Consider the following 20,963-nt stretch of genomic DNA (forward strand, 5'->3'; position numbering starts at 1 on the left):
CCAAATGACCTTTCGGCGTTACTTCTTTCATTTCCCATAATGGCACACTAGATTTAGTTAAACGCATTAGAGCAAAATGTGTTTATTTTGGCGAAGGGTGGTCCGCGCTGACTGACAAGGACCGCGTCTCCAGCGCAGAGACTCTTAAAGTCTCGGAGGTTGCGAGCGTTAATTTGTCTTCCTGACAGGAAGTGCCAGGTGCTGCGTCTGAGGAAGAGAAATTACAGGAGATGGATCAAGCAAATAAATGGGAAATTCTTGTAAAAGTTGCGTTTGCGTATTTTTTAATTTTATCTACCCCCATTTAAACTTTTGACAGATTGCGAGTTACTGCGTGCTCCGCCACCCTCCACAATTATCACTAGGAGACCTAAACGAGCATGGAAAGTAGACGCCAACTCAATTTTGCAATTGTTCTAGCAGCAAAAGTTGTTTTTACACAGAATGCGGCATTGGTTCTTCTGAAAGCAGCTGCTTATTAGACTCATGCACATGCTAATTTTTACAGCTTGCTTCAAGCGTATGTTTCAAAACAATAATAGCTTTAAAAAAGTGCTTGCTGGAACTCTTCTGTTAGCTGAGCCATGCTTCTTTGCTACATGGGAAAAGTCTTAAAGCAGAGACTGAGGGAAAAGTTCAGAATTTGCGTTTTTGCCTCTATGCACAGCGGACAGGCTGCTCGCAGCAACAGGCGGGGGAGGGCGAAGGAGGTTTTTGCACAATATGCAACTAAAGAAACAATAAAGAAGCTCTAGCACCAAAAATGTGACCAGTAGGTTCCTTGGACAGATTTCCTTTTTACCATCACAGTTTTACTTTAACAAAATTCAAAATTAAGGTTTTTAATTTTTAACTCCTTGAATGTTTTCAAGGAGTTTCAGCTGTCTTGAGATAGGATCACAGTTTTTGTCTTTGGCTCAATTAATATATTAAATGATAAAATGTTGCCTTGTTTTTTTTTTTGACCCCACATTGGTGAATTTGGTCTAAACCCCCTATTGTTTTGATCACTAATTTAAAGTCTAACAATTATGATCTAAAGAAAAAGTAAATATAAATCTCTCTGTCTTTCTTTCTCAGCATTTTCTTAAAGGCAGACGTTTCCTCAAGTGAATAAATGTTCTCCAGTCAAAGCTTGATGTTCTTTTAAACTTAGCGTAAGATGATTTATTTATTTGAAGAACTGTCATGCATCTTTATTACAGGATGCTGACTAAATGTTCACACTTTTCCAGACTCTATGTCTTTTACAGACAGTTGTGTAAGGAGTAAAAGGTAAAAAGGTTTGTTTAATTATCTGTATACAAGACACAGCAAGGGAGGTTCAAAAGCTACAGAACGGTAAAACGGTATTTCACTGCATGTTTGGTATCTTAGTTTCCTCATTTTTGTATAATAAAGTATGATGTTTTAGTATGTACTGAATAGGTTGTTAAAAAAATTCTCAATCAACTTTCCTGGTTATATAAAAGTTAAAATGATACATTATATATATATATATATCAAACTCTACACGTTTCCAGAAGTCTTGTAAAAGCTGCGTTTGCACATTTTTCATTTTATTTTATCTACCCCAATTTAAACTTCTGACAGACTGTGAGTAACTGCTTGCTCCGCCACCCTCCACAATTCCACAGTTCCAGCTTATAAACAGCTGGAACTCTGTTTATAAGCGTGCGGAAGATGTTATAGATCACGGGAACCAACTTTGGGCGACTCTTTAAAAAGCTCTACCAGCAACATAAACGCATAGCCGGGGTATCACTCCACCATCCCTCAGCAGCCTGCAAGCAGCAGCTCCTTTCACAGTCCTGCTGCATGAGCGGAGGGAGGAGCGCTGGTGGTGAGGGGGGGGAAGGAGCTGAAGGGATCTTAGTGAAATCACTAATGTACGTGATGATTAAGTGTAACTCAAATACCGAGTGTGTTGTTCGTAGGCCTGACAGCCCGTAATTTGCTGTATTATATTCTGCGGTTTTAATTGCACGCCACCAACGTGTCCCTCTGACACGTTATGAAGCGATGATGTACAATTATTTCGGGGCGGCAGGAGATCAGCGGAGTGACATTATAATCATCCTCATAGGGATCCCTCTCTTCATCTGCAACAGCCATTAATGTTTTAATAGGAGGAAAGAAGGAAGGAAGAAAAAAAAAAACATAAAAATAGTTCTCAGGGACTTCTAACCAGAATCTGTTTGAGGATTATAGAGAATCACGTCGGGTGGGGGCGGCGGAGGAGACGGAGAGGGTGTGTGGACAGACAATAGAGGGGCTGAGTTAAGTGACGGCTTTCTCTGGATAAGCAGCCAGCTAAGATGCTCCTCCGCTGTCACCGCCGGGGCCTCACGCTCCTCATATGGGCCCGGGCATTAAGGCACATTACAAGCGGATGAGCCACGCAGGGCGGAACTGATGGGCTATTCTGGGAACAAACCAGACAATCTCGCACGACATAAAAAACCCCTGACACGAGCCGGCCCCGGCCCGTTAACAGTCAAATCACACACACATGAAATCACCCCTACATGTGTGTGTGTGTCTATATATATATATATATATATATATATATATATATATATATATATATATATATATATATATATATACACTCTGCAACAACAAGTTAAGGAGAGGGAGAGGAACAAAACTTTTTTTTGCGGCTTGGGGGAAACTTTTTTTTTGTGTGTGTTGGCAGAAAGATGTTGGTTTTAAACAGTTGTTCAAATTTCTCAATTGACACTCGGGGAAAGGGGAGAGTAGAGAGGAGGAGGAGGAGGAGGAGGAGGGGGGGATTCGTGACCCATAATCATAAAACGCCGATCCACATGAGGACAATCGGCGTCCGCGGCGGATGCTGCTCCCGCTACCGGGGCCTGAGCCGAGATATTAAACCAATGCTTCAAAGCATTTAGACTGTTTATCCATAATTTAACACTTACAACAGCACTGGACGTCCGCTGCATCTTTAGGGAGGACAAGAGAGCGGGAGCTGGAAGTGCTGAATCCACGGCCTTTCTGCCAGATGATGGAGGAGAGGAAGAGGAGGCTCATTAAGTAGCCAAGCCCCACTGTGGACAAAAAAAAAAAACACCAGGAGGAAACGCAAGATTCTGCCATCCTTTTTCTTTTTCTCTTAACCAATTAAATTTGAAGAATCTGATCTTGCATGCTAACAGCCAATTTGTGTTTTTCTGCTGGTTTTTTAGATCTAAAGAATTCTTTATAGGCAAATTAAGACAAATAAGGCTTTTCAGAAAGAAAAACAAAAGTAAGCAGATAGATATGTAGGACAGCGGGCGCATTCGGGGCCTTGGGAAAGTATTCACACACCTTTGCTTTCCCAGAGTTAACACAGGCGCAAGCCTCATGGGGTTTCTCTCCAACAGCTTACAACATAAGCTCAGTCAGGTTAGACGGAGCATTTGTAAGCAACAGTATTCACATTTTGCCTCAGATTCTCAGCTAGAGTTAAGCTTGAGACTTTGACTGGGCCATTTGAACACATGAATCAGTGTCGTTCAAAACCATTCTGTTGTAGTGCTTCCCGGGAGTACTGAAAGCCTCAGACTTTCTCCTGGATAGGTTTAATATTCAGGTGCGATGATATCCGTGCAACACCCAGTAGTAGCTGGCCTCTGCAGAGACTCAGTACAAGACGGTTCCTTCCTGCCGCTCTGCTTTTTGATGCTTTTCCACTCGTTTGCTCCACTTCTAAAGAGACTCGCATCATCACACAGTATGTGGTTATCTTTACAATATATGATAGGTCAATGTACCACCTCTACATTTATGATTTCGCTGTAGAGATCATAAATATCTCTACAGATATCTAGAGATATCTCTATCTTTAATAATAGTTACAGATATATATGTAGGACATTATTATTTATCACTGCTTACAGTGATAAATAATAATTATCACTGTTATTTTTTACATTGATAACTACGACTTTCAGGTGTTTCAAAAATGAGCATGTACCCGGATCCTGTTGTCTGAACTATAACTTACAAGTAGATTTGCTTTATTTTTCACATCACAAAAAAACTAAATCTCACCAAGTACTTTTTTAGTTTCTAGTGCAAATGTTTTAGTAAACTTGAATCACGGCAAAACTGACTTCCAAGTGACTTTTCAGCAAGATACAGCAGCTTGTTTTAAGTCAGTGATTCCATAATATTGATGAGAGAAGTATAAATTCAACTGGCAGGTTATTTTACATCTAACATGGGAAAAATGTATTATCAAAGAAATATGAGGTACTTGAGTTTCAATAAGGAATTATTGATTGAAAACAAACACCTGTATCTTGCTAGGTTTTGTCTTATTTTGAGATATTTGCACCATAAAACTACATCAAAAGTACTTGGTATGACTTAGTTTTTTTTTTTTGTAGCGCACTTTTAATCAGTACTGCAGGGTTAGGGTTCTGTCTAGCTGCATAAAAAAAGCCAAGTAGAGAGACGATACATGGAGCGATATGTTGATTTTTGTGATTCATTTTTGGCATGCTCTGATCTGAATTTAGAAATTGGCCATTAAGATTAGAAAAGTTCAATTTGACAGCCATCATTGTCATGCAAAATTAAGGCAAACACTTTCTGCTTAACATTTCCCGTCCACCTTCCTCCTAACATTTAGTCCCACGTTTTCTCCACAGAAAGATCAAAACTTTCCATCCGTTCGTTTCAGGCTATGTGTTTCTTTCTTTCCACAACTGTGAAACTCTGTATCTCCTCCAGAGTGACAGTGAGCTTGGCTAAACTTCATAGTTTTGTTTTTATTATTATTATTATTATTATTATTATTATTATTATTATTATTATTATTATTATTTGTGCAGTATTTTAAAAATTGATCTGTTTCCTTCCAAAAACTGAATTTAAATTATATTTCCATATGTGGAAAAGTTCAATGGACATGAATACTTTCCTAGGTTACAACAGAAAGAAGCAGACGAAACAACGAGACGGCAGCCAAATGCCCGTGAAGTGAATGGCGAGCAGGACGCTGACTGCCGTAATCAGCTGTGATTGGCAGCGTGGTCAGGGGTTCTAATCTGTCTTGGCCCTGCATTTGCATTTCTTAATTAAATGCCAAAACAATATGATCTTTAACTATCAACAACTCCCCCAAGGTTCCCGGGAAGAGAAAAGCAGCGGCGGGCAGCTGCTAAAGCGAGGCGGACAGCCGAGGCGCCGCGCGTCCGTTCATTGAAGCCAGAGTCAGAGGCGAGGTAATCCTCCAGTCTGGGAGTTTAACAAGGAAAACGTGGCGATCAATGGAAGAGCAGAAATCTTTTTTGTTGTTGTAGTTGTTTTCCCTCCTCTTCTTCAGGAAAAAGGATAGGAAATGATCGGAGCTGAAACAAAATGACGATAAACGCTATAGAGGCAAAGGAAAGGTTTATCAATGATTAATGAAACCATAAACCAACACTGCATGGGGAAAAAAAGGAGTCCAAAAACAAAGTGGTGAGTTAATTGACGTGATGAATTGTGGTTACGCCTAAAAATTCCCCCCAAAAAACATCCGTTTCCTGAAGTAAAACGCCTCAATTCCCTTCACTACGATCTCACTTTTTCTGGGTCACCCCCTCACCCAAAACAAAAAAATAAAACGGCTAATAACATCACACATTACACCTGATCCATTGCCACGCATTAGTACCATGCTTTACATTCAGATTAGGGACGTATCAAAGTGTGAAAAGTTTTGGGGTGATGAAAAAAATTTAAAAACAACAACAACAAAAAAAAGGCAAGTCCGGGTTATGTGTATGTATGGCTCTGGCCTTAATGAGGTTGTTGCTGGGAGTTTCTTTGTGTTTGCTGCTCTTTAGTCAAGCCGAGGGATGGCCTGGTGATCAGTCAGTCCTGAAAGCACACACAGGGCCGATTTGTCACCGGTGGCTGGCACTGGCAGCACGCGGCTCCTACAGCCGCATGATTTGTGAAACCAGGGGTTGTATTTAGTAGTCCCATTTAAGAGCATATTGGAGAACCGCTCCAGTCGTACACGCATGTATGTGTGTGTGCGCGCGTTGTAAAGCGAGACACTTGGTCAAAGCCCAACATGTTTGCTGCACTTGGGAGAAACGGGTTTTCAGATGTGTGCTGGTGGTTAGGGCGTGTGGGTGTGCGTGTGTGTGTTGGGTGGGGGGGGAGGATGTTCGGGGCTTGTGAAACATGAGCCTCTCCTCTCATTAAAGGAGATGCTGTGTTTAAAGCAAAGCTTGTTGGCTCCTGCTGTAATATGTTTGCGAACATCAGCGGGAGCAAATAAACACATTTGCTCTGCTCAACTTTGGAGGAACAGAAATAAAAAAATAAATAAGTAAATAAAAAAGAAATCTGGCCGAATGATGCCAGTTTACACACACACAAAAAAACAACAACAAAAATAAATCGCACAGAGAAACTAACGGCTCTCTTTCGACATGTATGTGTTAGCGGCGTACGTCTCAGAGAACGTGCACCTGCAGAAACTTCAGGAAAAAAAACGGTTGAAAATCCCACAATTTACTCTATTCCCCGGCTGCGTGTTAAACAGCTTAACACGTTTATTTGAACATGGCAAAGCTGTGAGGAGGTCTATCACGGGAATGGAGGGAGCTGAGCACAACATATGGTCAACATGCAGGGGGTACGGCGTACCGCCGGAACAGCCATACTCCTCAACTACTGGGTATTTATAGCCTTGTGGTAACCTACATAAACTTCCAATTAAGATTATTTGTACAGCTGGCTAAATAATCTCTCTCACCTTATGCTGAGAGGAAAGTTGATGCAAAGGATTGTTCCCCCCACTCCCCTTTCTTGTATAATAAAGAATCCCACATTATTAACGCATTTTCATGTTATTTTTGGACCGCTGATACTCAGACATGAAGCAATAAGTACACACAGACATAGAAAATGTCAAGTGTGTCACTTCGTAGCTTAATCAGTTCAATTCTGTCGTTGGCAGTTTTAAACAGATTAAAATAATGACAAGGAGGAGGATTATTCTTGCACAGTTCAGAGTTCTTTGAGAACAGGAATTTGCTGATAAAGACTCCCAGCTCAAAACTTCATTTAAATCAGTGCCGTGTAAAAGCACAACGACACAGTCGGCGAATGTCATGAGCTTAAAGTAAAAGCTAGCCGCTCCACAAGATTCCTGACATATTTTGAGGAAACCTCGGAATTCCTGTTTTCTTGTTTTCACAACTGAAGCAGATTTCACAGATCTCACTATTTAATGTAATTTAATCAGTTCACATGTGACCAGCCCGTGGGTTGAATGTTTAACCTAAGGACTAGTTATTAGCTCATTTAGAACCACGTACACAAGTTTGATTGACAGCAATAAGACCCTCCTCCTGGTTCTGATTGTTGTTTTTGATGGGGAGGGGTGCATTTCGTCAGACGGTAATGATGGCACTGGGAGGAGGTAGAGGAGCTCAAACTTTTCTCAGATTGTCCATGTTACAGTCATTGACATGGTGACGGTTTTAACAAATATGTACGAAACATATTTCGCAGACATTATCATTACTTGAGTTTCTTCAGAGTCTCAGTTTCAGTTCATTTAACGAAGATCTGATCAGGACCAAATCAATACCTGTGATCAAATCGGGACATCTCTGGATTAAAGGAACACTATTTTCTGACATTCATAAGCCTGTTGGTTCCATTTCTCTCTCACGCTGCGCTGACTGTTAAATTCACCTGAGACAAATACAATCTAGGCAGGCTCTACTACAGATAATTTGTAGTTCACACTTCATAGAGCTCGCCGAACAAATCCTGGCTTTTTGATGATTTGTTTCCATCTCATATTGACAAAACGGCCAACACTTTGGCAGCTACTGCGGACACAGTTCCTCCTGAGACATTTCTGCTTATGCATGTAAAAGCTTGTTTATTCACTATCGCCGTCATCTGAGTGAAGGGCTTCTGAAGGAAGGAAGCTAACCGAAAAGTGTTTTAGCCACGCGAAAACCGACTCTTGTCACTCACCCACAAATGTCACATTTGTACTCTCGCATCCCGAGATGCCTCTTCACGTGGTTCCGGGCGTCTCCCAGCTGAGCAGTGGCGAAGTTGCAGATTTTACACATGAAGGGCTTAGATCCTGCAAAGCAAATCAGATGCAACAATAAGTCAAAAAAAAAAGAAAAATAACGAAAGATTTTTTTTTTTTAAAAAGACATACGTCTCTGATTCAGCACCAATAAAAACTAGAGTCCCACTTCAAGTGCCAAGCAGCTTTTCTTTCACTCTCTATCTATCCTTGTCACTCTCCTTCATCTCCTACCGACTCTTTCTTTGCCTGTGGATGTGTAAATTGGATTCCAAAGGTCAGGGCGAATACGTAAATCAATTCTGGGTGCACTCGCTACCTCCCATTCCATCATTAAAGCACTAATCACTCTGGCGGGCTTCACAGGGAGGTTTCCTCCTAATTATTGTCATTAATAAGTCCGGAGGGCGGGGTAGCGTTTGAGAGAGTGGCAAAGCTTCTCTTCGCCATCCATCATTTAACCGCAGAGCAGTGAGGGCAGATGCCTGCACTATCTGCGTGATGCATGAACAGCCACCAGCTCAACTTAAAGGGAGCATACTACAAAAAAAGAGTCACCTTCTGTGAATCCGAGGGGATACATTTGGATGTCTGATGTCAAGAAACTAGTCCTGTACGTTCCAAAAACATCTCCTTCAGTTAGCGTCTGCAGGGAACTGCTTATCATTTATATGTAGTTGTGCTTGTAAGTTTGCATAGCCCTGGAGGAGTTTAAACTTTTCTGCTTTTCTACCAACATGACTCTGATCAAAAGCGCATCGTGAAAGAGAAGGCCCCTCCAGAACCTTCGGTTTCTCCTGCTGTAACCAGTCGAAGGTTGAAAGCAAATCCTTTTTCAGTATCCATCTTTGTTGTTAATTTTGACCCATGTAGCTGTAGTTTCTTAGGTCTCAAATGCTCCACTTCCATGTTTCACAGTAGGAGGTAGCATTGTTGATCATAGACCTTGTTGATTCATCTTAAACTGAAGCAATCATGGTCGTAAAGTTCAGTCTCATCCCTCAGCAATTCCTGAGGCTTGTCTTGTCACATTGGTGTGTGGAAACAGCTGTTTCCTGGTGACTCGACCTTCCAGCGCAGTCTTTCTTCATGTGCATCTTAAAGTGGCTTGGAGTGGCGAGCCCTGTATGACATTTGAAGTTAATTTCTGGGGGGTTTCTTTTCATCCTAAACAATTTCTATAGCTGGTGTGGCTGAAACTTGCTCTACCCGGCTGATTAGTTTCAGAAGAATCCCCCATTTTTCTCTTCTTAATAAGGGTTTGAGCACCGCTGATTGACATTTTCAATCTCTTGGAAATAAATTTCTATCTTTTTCAATTATGAAATAGTCATGCTACCTTCTCTGAATTTCTCATATCTCTTAAATGGAGACCAAATCATTGGAAACTGGACATAACCTTTAGATTTAGGCATTTTTATGATTGCCACTACAATCTTACATACACTGAACTACAAAAATAAACAAACTGACATGCAACTATTTAAGAACAAGTGTATGAAATTGAAGTGGGGAGGGGCAAAATGGCGATGCGTGTGTATGAATGGGTGACGGGACGAATTGGCCCAGAGGTGACAAAAACTCCAGCCTGATTTAAACTTCCTAGTCCTCTTTACCAAATATAATGTGTGAAGCTTTCCATATTTTCATATAAAAACAATTCAACAATTTGTGAAATGAACTAATCCGTCCTGCAACAAAGCTCTGGGTGACGCCTAGAACTGTGTGAAGACTTTGGTTGTGCACGCCGGCGGGGACAATGAAGCTCTATGTCGGAGGCTGGCACCACGCGCACAGCAGATGAACAAAACAAACCTCACATGAGGAGAACAACTAAGGTTGTTGTAAAGAAATTTAGCGACGAGGCATCTCGGCTGTTTTCATATTTCGGAGGATATTTCTAACAAGGATGCGAGAACTTCGTTGATATTCCGCTGAAGAACACTTTTTCTTCTTCACCTGAGCACACAATGCAGAAACCAGCTCAGTATCGCCCCCAGCAGTCTACAGTGGATAAATGTAGAACTTTTAAGTGAAATGCTGAACTTAAAAATAATCTGTAAATGAGTGGGATGCATGTCTATAGGTATCTTCCAACACCGTAGGGTATTCTTATTCTATTATATGTATCAAAATGAAAACCTATACATAAGAGCTATGCCATTTGTACAGCTACAAATAGCCCTAATTATCATTTATTTTAGGTTAATTACACAGTGAATAATATTTGAATGAATAAAACCCCGGTAAACAAGTCATGGTTTCTTCCACTTAATTTCTGTTTAAATCGTAGTTCATCATATTATTATTTTTGTGATTTATGTATTATTGTATGTTTTAATAAAGCCCTGTCAAGGAAGAATGTCTGTCTCAGCAGCATTTTTTTACACTATAATAAGGTAACACATGGTATGTTCTGACTGGATGTCCGTTATGCAAATCCATTAATGACCGTTGTATGCAATGGTGTGAAATGTAAATATTTGAAAACTGAGGAAATACACCATATCTCAATATTGGTATATTTAGAAAAAGTAAAACGCCTAAATCCATTATTATTATAATTTATTTTGTACCTACACTTCATAAAGCCTCCCCAAAGAACATAAATTAAGCATATGTGTACGACGAAGTCAAATGTAGAATTTGTTAGCAGGCTGAGCCGAATTTAGGCTGGCATGACACAGTGCGACACTTCACTCTCAAGTGGCAGCCGGGTATGATATCCACGCATGCATCTTTGAGCAAACCCTCACCCTCTGCCAGCAAATATCCCAAGACGTTCTACAATATTTATTCCAGGGGCAGCTGCTGATTTGATTAAGCACTTTGTGTAGATTACTAATTCGTTCATACACGGTTCACTTGCTGTGAGCTGGAAGTACGACACATCGAATTTTACGCCAGTAACGAAGATTGAAAGGCAAGCTTGTGCTAACAAGGTCCATAAACACAAGGGACAAGCGAAAGAGGGTGTGTGGAGGCGGGAAGGTGGTGGAGTGCACATGGCCAGCCTCTTGATTTCACATATCTCGGCAGTACACCACACATATTTACATAGGCATAAACACAGGAGCTAATAAAGACAGGGAAAAACTTATTACAGCCCCAATCGTAGCTGCAGACTTCACACCCAAACGCCGAGAAATCACACACAACAATACCGCCGTCGACACCTAATAAAAAACAAAAAGACAGTCGCACAGGGTCACACCACACCCACCATCACACCTACATGTAGCTTCAGAGCCCTGCCTCACAGCCGAGCTTTATGTTCCCAAAACACATTGGCCACTGAGAAAACATAAAGAGACAATCATCCTTTCTTCCCTTCTCACTCACACACTTTCAGACACATCCAACCTAAAGTTGAGAAGAGAGAGAGAGGGAGAGAGAGAGAGAGGCGTGTGGGGAGATGATTTGTCCAGATGGCTGGCTGAGCATGAAACATGGCAGAGTAGAAAAAGAGAGAGAGGGATGTACCGTCGCCTCCACCCCCCACAACCCTCTTCAAACATCTTATCACATTAATACTCCACCACTCTACTTAAACAGCCTCCCTGAAACTGAAATTGACCATCAATGCGGTGTCATGTTAAATTAATATTGCCATCCACACAGGGGCAATGTGGCTGCTTCACATCCCAGAAGAGACAGAGAATGACTAATTCATTTCCTGAGAGGAGAGAGAAACCTCATGCAATGTTTCACCTCACATATCGTGATGTCTTAAGCTTTTTTTTTTTTTTTTTTTTTTTTTACATGCCACACACTTTCTGCCGTAGCCTTCAGCTTTCAGGTTTGGAGGAAAATATGAATAAAAACATGTCAATTTCACATGAATAAATGACTTTGTGCTCATGTTTGTTCCATTTCTCTTTGACACATGAGATTGCAAGATACCCGCGTAAAGTTTATTTCAATCTCTTTGCCTTCCTTTCCATTATTTCAGCTTACAAATATCTTTTTTTTTCTTCCCACACATAGAAATGAGTGGATCTAAATTTTGGCACCAAGTCAGAAATATATTAAACATGATCCTTTATTGAAACGTTTCACCTGTCAGCACCAGATTGTGAAAAGTGCACCCACAGAAGCACTTCTGCCAGCGTGTCGCCATATAGTTTCGTGGCATCTGTGAAAGGTTTCTGTACACAAAGCCGAGAATTTTTACTTTAAAAAAAAAACAAAACAAAAAAAACGTGGCAGCATTTTTGTAAAAAAAAAACATAAAAAACCACATGAAGTATGTTAATACTGCACTTCCACAACTGACAAACATGACAATGGAAATTAAATAATGATGCAATGGAGCCTGAAATATTTTTGACATGTGGAGGACTGTACGAGTAAACTGCAAAGCCGTCCTCCACTTCGCTTTATGCAACCTGGTAGCATGTTTTAACTCATTCCCCCTGCAGCTGAATGTTCCCTTTTTATAGCAAAAAATTATATATATATAGATATATATATATATATATATATATATATATATATATATATATATATATATATATATATATATATATATGTGTATGTATATAGATCATATATATATAGATCTATATATATTTTATCCAGCTTTCAGGCTATGGTTTTACAAAAATTCAAAATAAACTGTGGCACATAACAGTAACTTTGACAAATAAACTACTATAACATTTATACAGACATGACATGTAGATGGTAATAATATAGGCTTTGTAAGATTGTGATTACAACAACCGAGTGTAAAAGAGGCACACCTTTTTCTTTGTGTTGCGTCACAGAAATTTTGCTACAAATTTGTCAAAACAAAAGCGAAGAGACTAATGAACCTCAACGACTCTAGTTCATTGATGGGAACAATTTGCCTATGGCTGCAGGCCCCAACAATCCTTGATGGCAGTAAATATGCTGTTGGAAAGCCTGCTTATTTTCCTCTTAAATGGTGCCACATTTATTAGGCCATTTTTGAATTCGGTTTGATTGGATCGTTGCCGTTTCAAGAAACAAGGCACGTTTTCAATTTAAAAGTTTATTTATTGAGCTAACAGTGGCACCTACTCCTCATGCTGGTCACCAGCTTGGTCACACACTGCTGTGGGACACCGTCCTAATCTTCGAATAGCATTTGTTGCTTTTTAGCCAAAATAGTCATGTTGGTCACTTTGGCAAAAACAGCTAGGGAGTGTTAGCTATAGGTGTTGTTTCAACAAAGGGAAAAAAAAAAAAAAAGCCAAACAAAAGTTCCCTTACTTTATGGGCAAAGCACATGTGATTTTTTTTAAAACATAAAGGGCTGACATATTAATGGGAGTGCATATACTTTTAAGAGCCACTTTTTTAAAAAATATCCATACAAAGAAATTCCCATTGTATTGGGTGTTTTTATTTTTTATTAGCAATTCTAAATAGCAAGCCAAATCCCACCCTGTGTGTTAACTCCCATGCCTTGCATGTGTGCGCATTGCTTGAAGCCTCGGTCTGAGGTCAGACAGCTCGCTTTGGTGAAAAAGTGACCAATTTAGCTCGAAATGCTAATTCCAGCTCATTGGCAAAACGCAAGCCATGTGTACGGGTTTCCTTAAAGGGACAAATTGACAAATCTGTGTGCAGCCTCCCACCACCGTTCCCTGATTTCACTGATTAATCAAGTGAATAAAAACTAGGTCTTAATTAAAAGGATCCGGACGTGCTCCCTGCTCAGAAACTGGCAGAACCCCACCGCGGCCCCCGCGAAAACACTCTCAGAATGAATGGCCACACGTGAAAAGGTAAATAATTCACTGTAATGAGGGAATTTTGCAATAATAGCAACCGACATATGCTGTCAAAACGAGGAGAAATAAGGTTCGTCTTTGAAGCAGAAAGCGAACATAAAAGAGAGGATTTAATCACCTAAGCAAGTCCACAGCTCTGTTGGACAAAAACAAAACAAACTGTTTATTTGAAACTTTAATGTGCCCTTGACTGGATGCCATCTTTTCGGACCTCAGTGTCACTACTTTCATTTTCTTAAGTAACACTAAGTAAGTGACCTCAAAACTCAAGAATTATAACACCGGGTAAAATTATGAATATGTGTAGGGTAACCATTAATATGAAGAGTGTAGAAGCTAAGCATTAATCATTGGGATTTAACCTCCAGTTTTCACAGCTTTAAGCCATTTGAGTTCAGCAGGAAGAAATCGGACTTTGGCACACGAGGAACCGTGATGTAGGATCTGTAAAATTAGATAAATTGTATTAATCTAGGACTACGGCATCATTTCCCTCAACACCACCTTAAATTTAAGAACATTGCACTGGAAGAAAATGTGCGAATGCCCCTTGAATTTCTGGGCTGAATCAACACAAAATCAGTCTATAATTGTGAGGCATAAGGCAAATATAATTTGATTTCCAAGTCTTGCCACAGATTCTCAATTGAATTTGGGTCTGGATCCACAAATTCTTAAATACATTTTGTTTGACGATCCGCTCAAGGCTGAAGTTATCCAAGTTGGTGGTGCACCTTTTCCTACCTAAAATACTTTTCATCTGCTCAGCTTCCTATTAAGCATGCTGAACAACCACCAATAATCTTTTATGGCGTACCTTCTTTGTGGAGGGTGTGTATGACCGTCTTCTGGACATCTGTCCAGTCTATTGACTTAAAGACCACTTAAAGGGTCAAAAAAAACCTTTGAAGGTGTTTTGAGTTAATTAGCTGACCAGGGTGTGACAACATGAGTATCTAATATATTAATTATACACAATATTCTAATTTTCACAGGGAGTTTTTATTATCTGTATGCCATAAGCATCAAAACTACAAAACATAACAGGGTGATTTTTTTTGCCTTCAATGTTTATATAATTCATGAGTTTCATCCTCTGAAAGAAGCAACAAAAAATATTTACCTTTTTCATGATAATCACAATGATTTTTACTTTAGCTAGGCAGTTATACATAAGGTCAAATCAACAGTCAAGACAAACTTGGATAAATAGTCATCAGGTTAGCTGGTCAGCTAAAATACCCACTCAAGCCATCCACTGTCTCCAAGTGGAAACCTTCCTTACTTTATCTGACTCTAAAAGGAGGCTTCGCACGCCCACAAAGACACATGTACACACACACAGTAAACACAGAGCACGGACTTCAATTAAAGTCCCATTAAAGTTTAGCCTGAAAGGGGGGATGGACTATGGGAGGAAGAGAGGGGCATTTATTGATGGCGCCCTCACATCTCGTTCCTGCATTAAGTTGATTTTAAAAGCAATTAATACACACGGTCAGGGAAAAGTAATGGAGCGCCCTGTGTTCTTAACCTGCCGGACGTCTCACAGCCGAAGCCCTGACCAATGCAGCCCTGCTTTGCATTATAAATGACAAGATAAATCCTAATGGATTGAGGATAATCAGCTAGCCATGAAGGCTGACATACACACACACTTGCCAGGCATACAACCCCTCTCTCTCTCTCTCACACACACACACATATATATATATGCGCAAACATGGACATACAGACACCAGGGAAATTAAAGGCTTTGAATATGTCTGCATTGATTATTTTAAATTATTAGCCCACCTCTCTTTGGACCTCCAATGCTTTTAGCCTAAGCTTTAACACATTTACAGAGACTTATTGACTATAATTACAACTGAGTCTTGGTAATGGACACATCAATTATGAGTCGCACATGTCTCTGACCAAGCGTTGCTCAGGAAATCCCAATCTGGGGTCCATTAGCGTCTCTCCTGTTGGTTTGAAGCCCAATCAGTCTTTACCTTCACCTCTACAAAAAGAAGAACTATTACTTGGCTGAAGTAGATAGTGGCCTTAACAATAGCTTAAGCAGCCACCGAAGGAGTCCGTTTCGTCCTATTTAATGCTGTTGCATCTAAAAAACAAAGGCCTAATCGCTAGACACTCACTAAAGGAGATTATTGTTTTGACATATTCAGGAAAGCGTGTCACATTTAAGTGCTCACCAGACTTCCAAAGAGCAGTGTGTGTAATCTGTATCAGTTACAAGAGGTTTTAATAATGTATGCAGCTGCAAAGTAGTGAATTTGTAAGAATGCATATGTAATGATGTTTTCAAATCAAGCAGCTAAACTATGTGGTACTACTAATAATGATATGCATGTTTTCACAACATGTTCAAAGTAGGAGAGCGAGTTGAAGATTCAGTGAGTGAGTGTGCAAAGGCGAGCTCACATACCAGTGTGTGTGCGAATGTGTGCCAGGAAGGCCATGGAGTTGCTGCTCTTGCACACCTTGCCGCAGTATTTGCATACACTGCCCTGGTTCTCCTCGCGCTCGCGGTTGATCTGCTCCGTGTCCTCCAGCACGTACTTGTTGACCTCCCGCAGGAGCTCCTCGTGTTTCTCCTTGATGTGGACAAACAGGTCCTGCTCCGTCTCGAAGCGGTCGGTGCACTTCACGCACTTGAAGCTCGCGCCCCCCTCAGGCAGCTCCTCCACACTGTTCTGCTCGTTACGGAGATGGGCGGCGCTGGAGAGGTGCTGGTGGAGGTTGCTCTCGGTGTAGAAGGACTTGCCGCACACCAGGCAGTGGAAGTGCCTCTCTTTGGACGGGTGCTTCATTGAGATGTGGACGTTGAGGCCGCTGAGGCCGTCCGCCATGAAGCCGCAGTCCTCGCAGCGTATGCGAGAGCTGCTGCCTTTGGCTTCATTCCTAACCTTCATCTCCTTGGGTTTGAGCTTTCTCACATATGTGGAGCTGGGGGACATGACGCTAGATATTGGCCCTCCAGTCAAAGATATGACAGGAGCCTCTCCTTCCAGTGCCATACTTTCTGCCAATGTTACCTCCTGCTCTACAAGGGCCTTGAAGGAAACAATACTGGCATCAAACGGGGGAGCTTTGGACATTTGCATATCAACAACCGCTACATCTTCCTTTGAAGTCTCCTCTCCTGCTTGTGTACACTCTGCATTCTGATTCTCTTCATGTGCAGACTCATCTAATGGAAGCTGAAGCTCAGCTGAAGCCTGCTGCACAGTCATCTCAGCTGTCTGGTTGGTTGACTCTGGTTCATTGTCAGCCGACGATGTATTAGTTGTCACTTGCATTTCATCTTCACCTCCAGTTCCACCAACCACAACACGAACAATCTCTGTAGTGACAGATGGCACAGCTGGATCTTGCATTTCCACACACGGGCTGTCAATGTAACAAGATCCCGACCAATCTGAGGGGTTCGGATGTTCACCGCCAGTGCTGGAGTTCTGCCCAGGAGGCTCATTGATCTCTGTCCCTTTTAAAGGATGTTCTGAAGCTCTTTGTTCTTTGCTCTTTTGATGTTCCAGGTATTTCTGACTCTTTTGTTTATGCTTCTCTGTGCTAGCATGACGATACATTTCCCTACTAGTGACGGCATAGTAGCTGCATGCTAGACAAATGTACTCAAAATCTTTGGTGTGCTTTCTCTTGACATGGAGATGGAGGGATGGGATTGACTGGGCAACAAAATCACAAAGACTGCAAGCATTAACAGAGTCATACTTGCTTTTATGCTGGCTTGTGTCAGACTCTGTTTGGTCTTCATCTTTGCGTTCTCCAAGAAGTTCCCCATCCTGTTCTTGCTTTGCGTCAGTAGGCTGTGTGCCAGTAGCTGGTGCGCTGGTTGGCTCAAGCAACGGCGCACTGGAGTCGGCCTTTGCTGGGCTCTTACTTGAACTCTCCTGTGCTCTTTTCACATGCTTCTTAGTAAAACAGTGACGATCCATATCTCCCTTGGTAACACAACTGTAGTTGCACAAAGTGCAGCTGTAGCCATAATCTTTGCTGTGTTTGCGGCGGACATGAACACTGAGATTAGTGGCATTGGACACAACCAAGCCACAGTATCCACAAGTAGTAGAAGACCCTTGTTTTGGTCTTCCTCTTTTCTTTCTTGGAGGTTCAAGCTCTTCATCTTCATCCTCAGTCAGCACAGACTCGGCTGCCTCTGACAGCTCATCAGTTTTCTGTTGTTGTTCTGTCAAAGTAGTCCCCTCATCTCCAGGGACCACCTGATCGAGGTGGCCCCCAACTGCATTATCTCCTACACAGTCTCTGCTAATCTTCTCAACGCACTGTTCAAATGAAGAAGCTTCTGAGTTTTTCTTTACTTTCTGTTGCTCCAAATGGCCATCCGACGACAGGTGAGAACTCATCCACTCTGAAGTCGCTGCAAAGAAGTTGCAGACTTTGCAGCGGAACCACTCTAGGGTGGGGTGTTTATCGCGAGCGTGCCTTTCCAGCACTGCAGTGCTGCCCACCCTGAAATCACAGATTGGACATTTCAGCTGGAACCTGCTGAGAACACGCTTTGGTGCCACTTTTGACGGCGAAGCCTTTTCAGTGCTGCAGCTCTCCGCAGCTTCCTCCGGTTCGCCCACGTTCTCCTCCGCCTCAACTAAAAAGACACAGAGAGATATCCTTCTTTTTAGTCTTACTCAACAAGTACAGTGAAACATCATTGTCATCAGTATCCAATATTAATATTTAATTCACTTAAAAATGTAATTCACTACTTGTATGGTTGAGGATGTAAATATTTTCATGGATGAAATGTCAACTGTGAACAGGAGATAAGGGAATACTCACAAGTTAAAGGGACATCTTTGGCATGGTATCTCTGAATGTGGACATCCAGAGGAGCCTTGTCCCTAAATTCATGTCCACAGTAGTTGCAGGAATAAATTATCTTAGGTTTTGGGGTTCGCTTGCTCACTCTTCTCTCCTGAGCCGTGTTAGTCTCTTCTTGGTCTAAATCTGGACTCTGGTTTTGTTCACCATCATCATCCTCAGTTTTTATGGTGGCTTGCTCTTGGACTTCACTAGAATTAAGATTATTTACCTTTTCTTCATGAGGTCGAGGAATTTTTTCAACGACTTTCCCATGTTTTCTTGTGTAATGAGTTTTCAGTGATCTCGGGTACATGGTTGAGAACCCACAAACTTTGCAAACGTTCTCCCCGCCCTCGCGTCCACCGTCTGGCAATGGTCTCTCAGCACGTTCTTCCTCTGCCCTATCGAGTTCACCAGTGCTACCAGGGGAGACCCCTGTGGTTTTTTCCATCTCCATATCATCTGCCTGCACCCTCACAAAGTCGTTTTCAGATGATTTGCTCTCAGCATCCCCCTCCCCTAATTCCAGGTTTTTTTCCATATCATTTCCTGTTATAGTTTTGCACAAATGTGAAATCCAGTGTTGTCATCAAAACCGCATCAAAATCCTGAGGAAAAAAAAAAAAAGAAATACAACATGTTTATATGCGGCATGTCTAGAATATATTACTGCATAACAGCTAATACCAACTCTAAGATCGGATGTAGCTCTCAGAATGAGTTTGTATGTAGGTCATAATGTCCTATGACAAGTGACCCTATAATTTAAGAAATAATGCTTCTTTCTTTTAATAAGATCAATGTGAAACTTTTTTACATATTTCAGAATTACCATGAATTACATATTAATTTCCTACAAAAAGCCTTACTTTCATTTAAATATTCCATTTTTGACTACTGTTTTGCATGTATCATTTTGGAAAAAAAAACTCACATTCCTTTTTGCATTTTTATTTAAAAATCTAATCTTTGTGGCCCATGACTACTGTCATCTTCACAATTTTGGCCTGCATGGCAAAACGTTTGAACATCACGGCCCAAGATTATGTGAAGAGGTGAATGCAGTTCAACTCTGTCTGGTTAAACATGAGTAAATGTCGCCATCTAGTGTTTATAGACACGAACTGTTACTAAAACCCTGGTAACATAACAGGTTGTTGTTTCTAAGAATTAAAAGGTTCCATTACATCGCTATCATTATTATCTGAGTGACCTGTAAGTAACAAATGACCACTGTAGGTAATCCATCACAAGGCTGCACTTGTTTCATTTTTTTTTCAACTTTATCTCAGATTAAGACATTTAGGTAAAGTCTGGTTTGTTGGAGTAAATATGATTGGTAAATTTGATTGCAGAATATTCAGCATCATGTTATTTAGAAATAAAAATAAAAAAAGATTTACAAACCATAATAATTAAAAGCAAACATGCAATATTAATGATTGTTGTTACTTATGAAAACATATTTAAAGGCAGGTTTTTATTTGGCTCTTAATTGAGTAATATTAATGACATAAATATTGGAAATTCAATTATATCATATTTTATAACCAGTTTATTTTAGGGGGTGTAGGAGACTCTGGGGGAATTTATCTTCTGAGATGTTTGTTTTTAATTCCTATATAGTCAGACTGGATGGGTGGATTAAGAGTATCCGTGAAAATCAGTTTGCACATCTTGGTCCCAGTTTGGATCTATGTCTGTACTTTGACTAAGCCATCCTAAACACATGTGCTTTGATCTAGCTCTGGCTGGATGTTTAGTGTCGTTCTCCTGCTGAGAGGTGAGCCTCTGCCACAGTCTCAGCCAGGTTTTCAAACAGGTTTTTCTTACACAACTAGCTACAGTGACCTTCCCATCAAACTTCTTAAGATTCTCCCAACAGAGCAGTGGATTTCTGCAGCTACCTGCAGAGTTATCTTCTCAAATTAATGCACACCTTACCTGGCCTGTCAGTTAAATAAATAAATAGTCTGTGGTTTTGTCTCAGTAGGTTTGAAGTTATGCCATAGACTTTCCATTTTCGCAAACATGACATGTTTTATAACTTCTCTGTCGTGCTCCTTGGTCTCCATGATGCTGTTTGTTCACCAGTTGTCTCTAGCAAAACTGAGATTCATACTAAGATTAAATTACACTGAAGTGGACTATGTTTACTTATTAGTTGACTGGTTGCAGAGGCAGTGGCGCAGTTGGTAGCACTTGCCTTGCAGCAAGAAGGTCCTAGGTTCATCTTTTTGGGTTAATTGGTCTTTCTAAATTCTCCCTGAGTGTGTGTGTGC

General features: G+C 40.9%; 1 protein-coding gene across 5 annotated transcripts in view; it reads right to left on the reverse strand.

The window, feature by feature from the left end:
• znf407 (zinc finger protein 407) overlaps positions 1-20,963 on the reverse strand; it is a 191,305-nt gene that overhangs the window by 168,734 nt on the left and 1,608 nt on the right. For all 5 annotated transcript variants that reach the window (XR_006370709.1, XM_044117746.1, XM_044117749.1 and 2 more), the window contains exons 2-4: positions 18,658-19,289; positions 16,265-18,466; positions 8,005-8,119 (exon numbers count right to left, since the gene is read on the reverse strand). Coding sequence is in view for 4 of the 5 variants with exons in the window: in XM_044117746.1 (XP_043973681.1) it covers positions 8,005-8,119; positions 16,265-18,466; positions 18,658-19,222 (2,882 nt within the window). In the remaining variant the exon portion in view is untranslated. The remainder of the gene's footprint in view (positions 1-8,004; positions 8,120-16,264; positions 18,467-18,657; positions 19,290-20,963) is intronic.

Source organism: Gambusia affinis, linkage group LG05, assembly GCF_019740435.1.
Source record: "Gambusia affinis linkage group LG05, SWU_Gaff_1.0, whole genome shotgun sequence".
Classification (NCBI taxonomy): Eukaryota; Metazoa; Chordata; class Actinopteri; order Cyprinodontiformes; family Poeciliidae; genus Gambusia; species Gambusia affinis.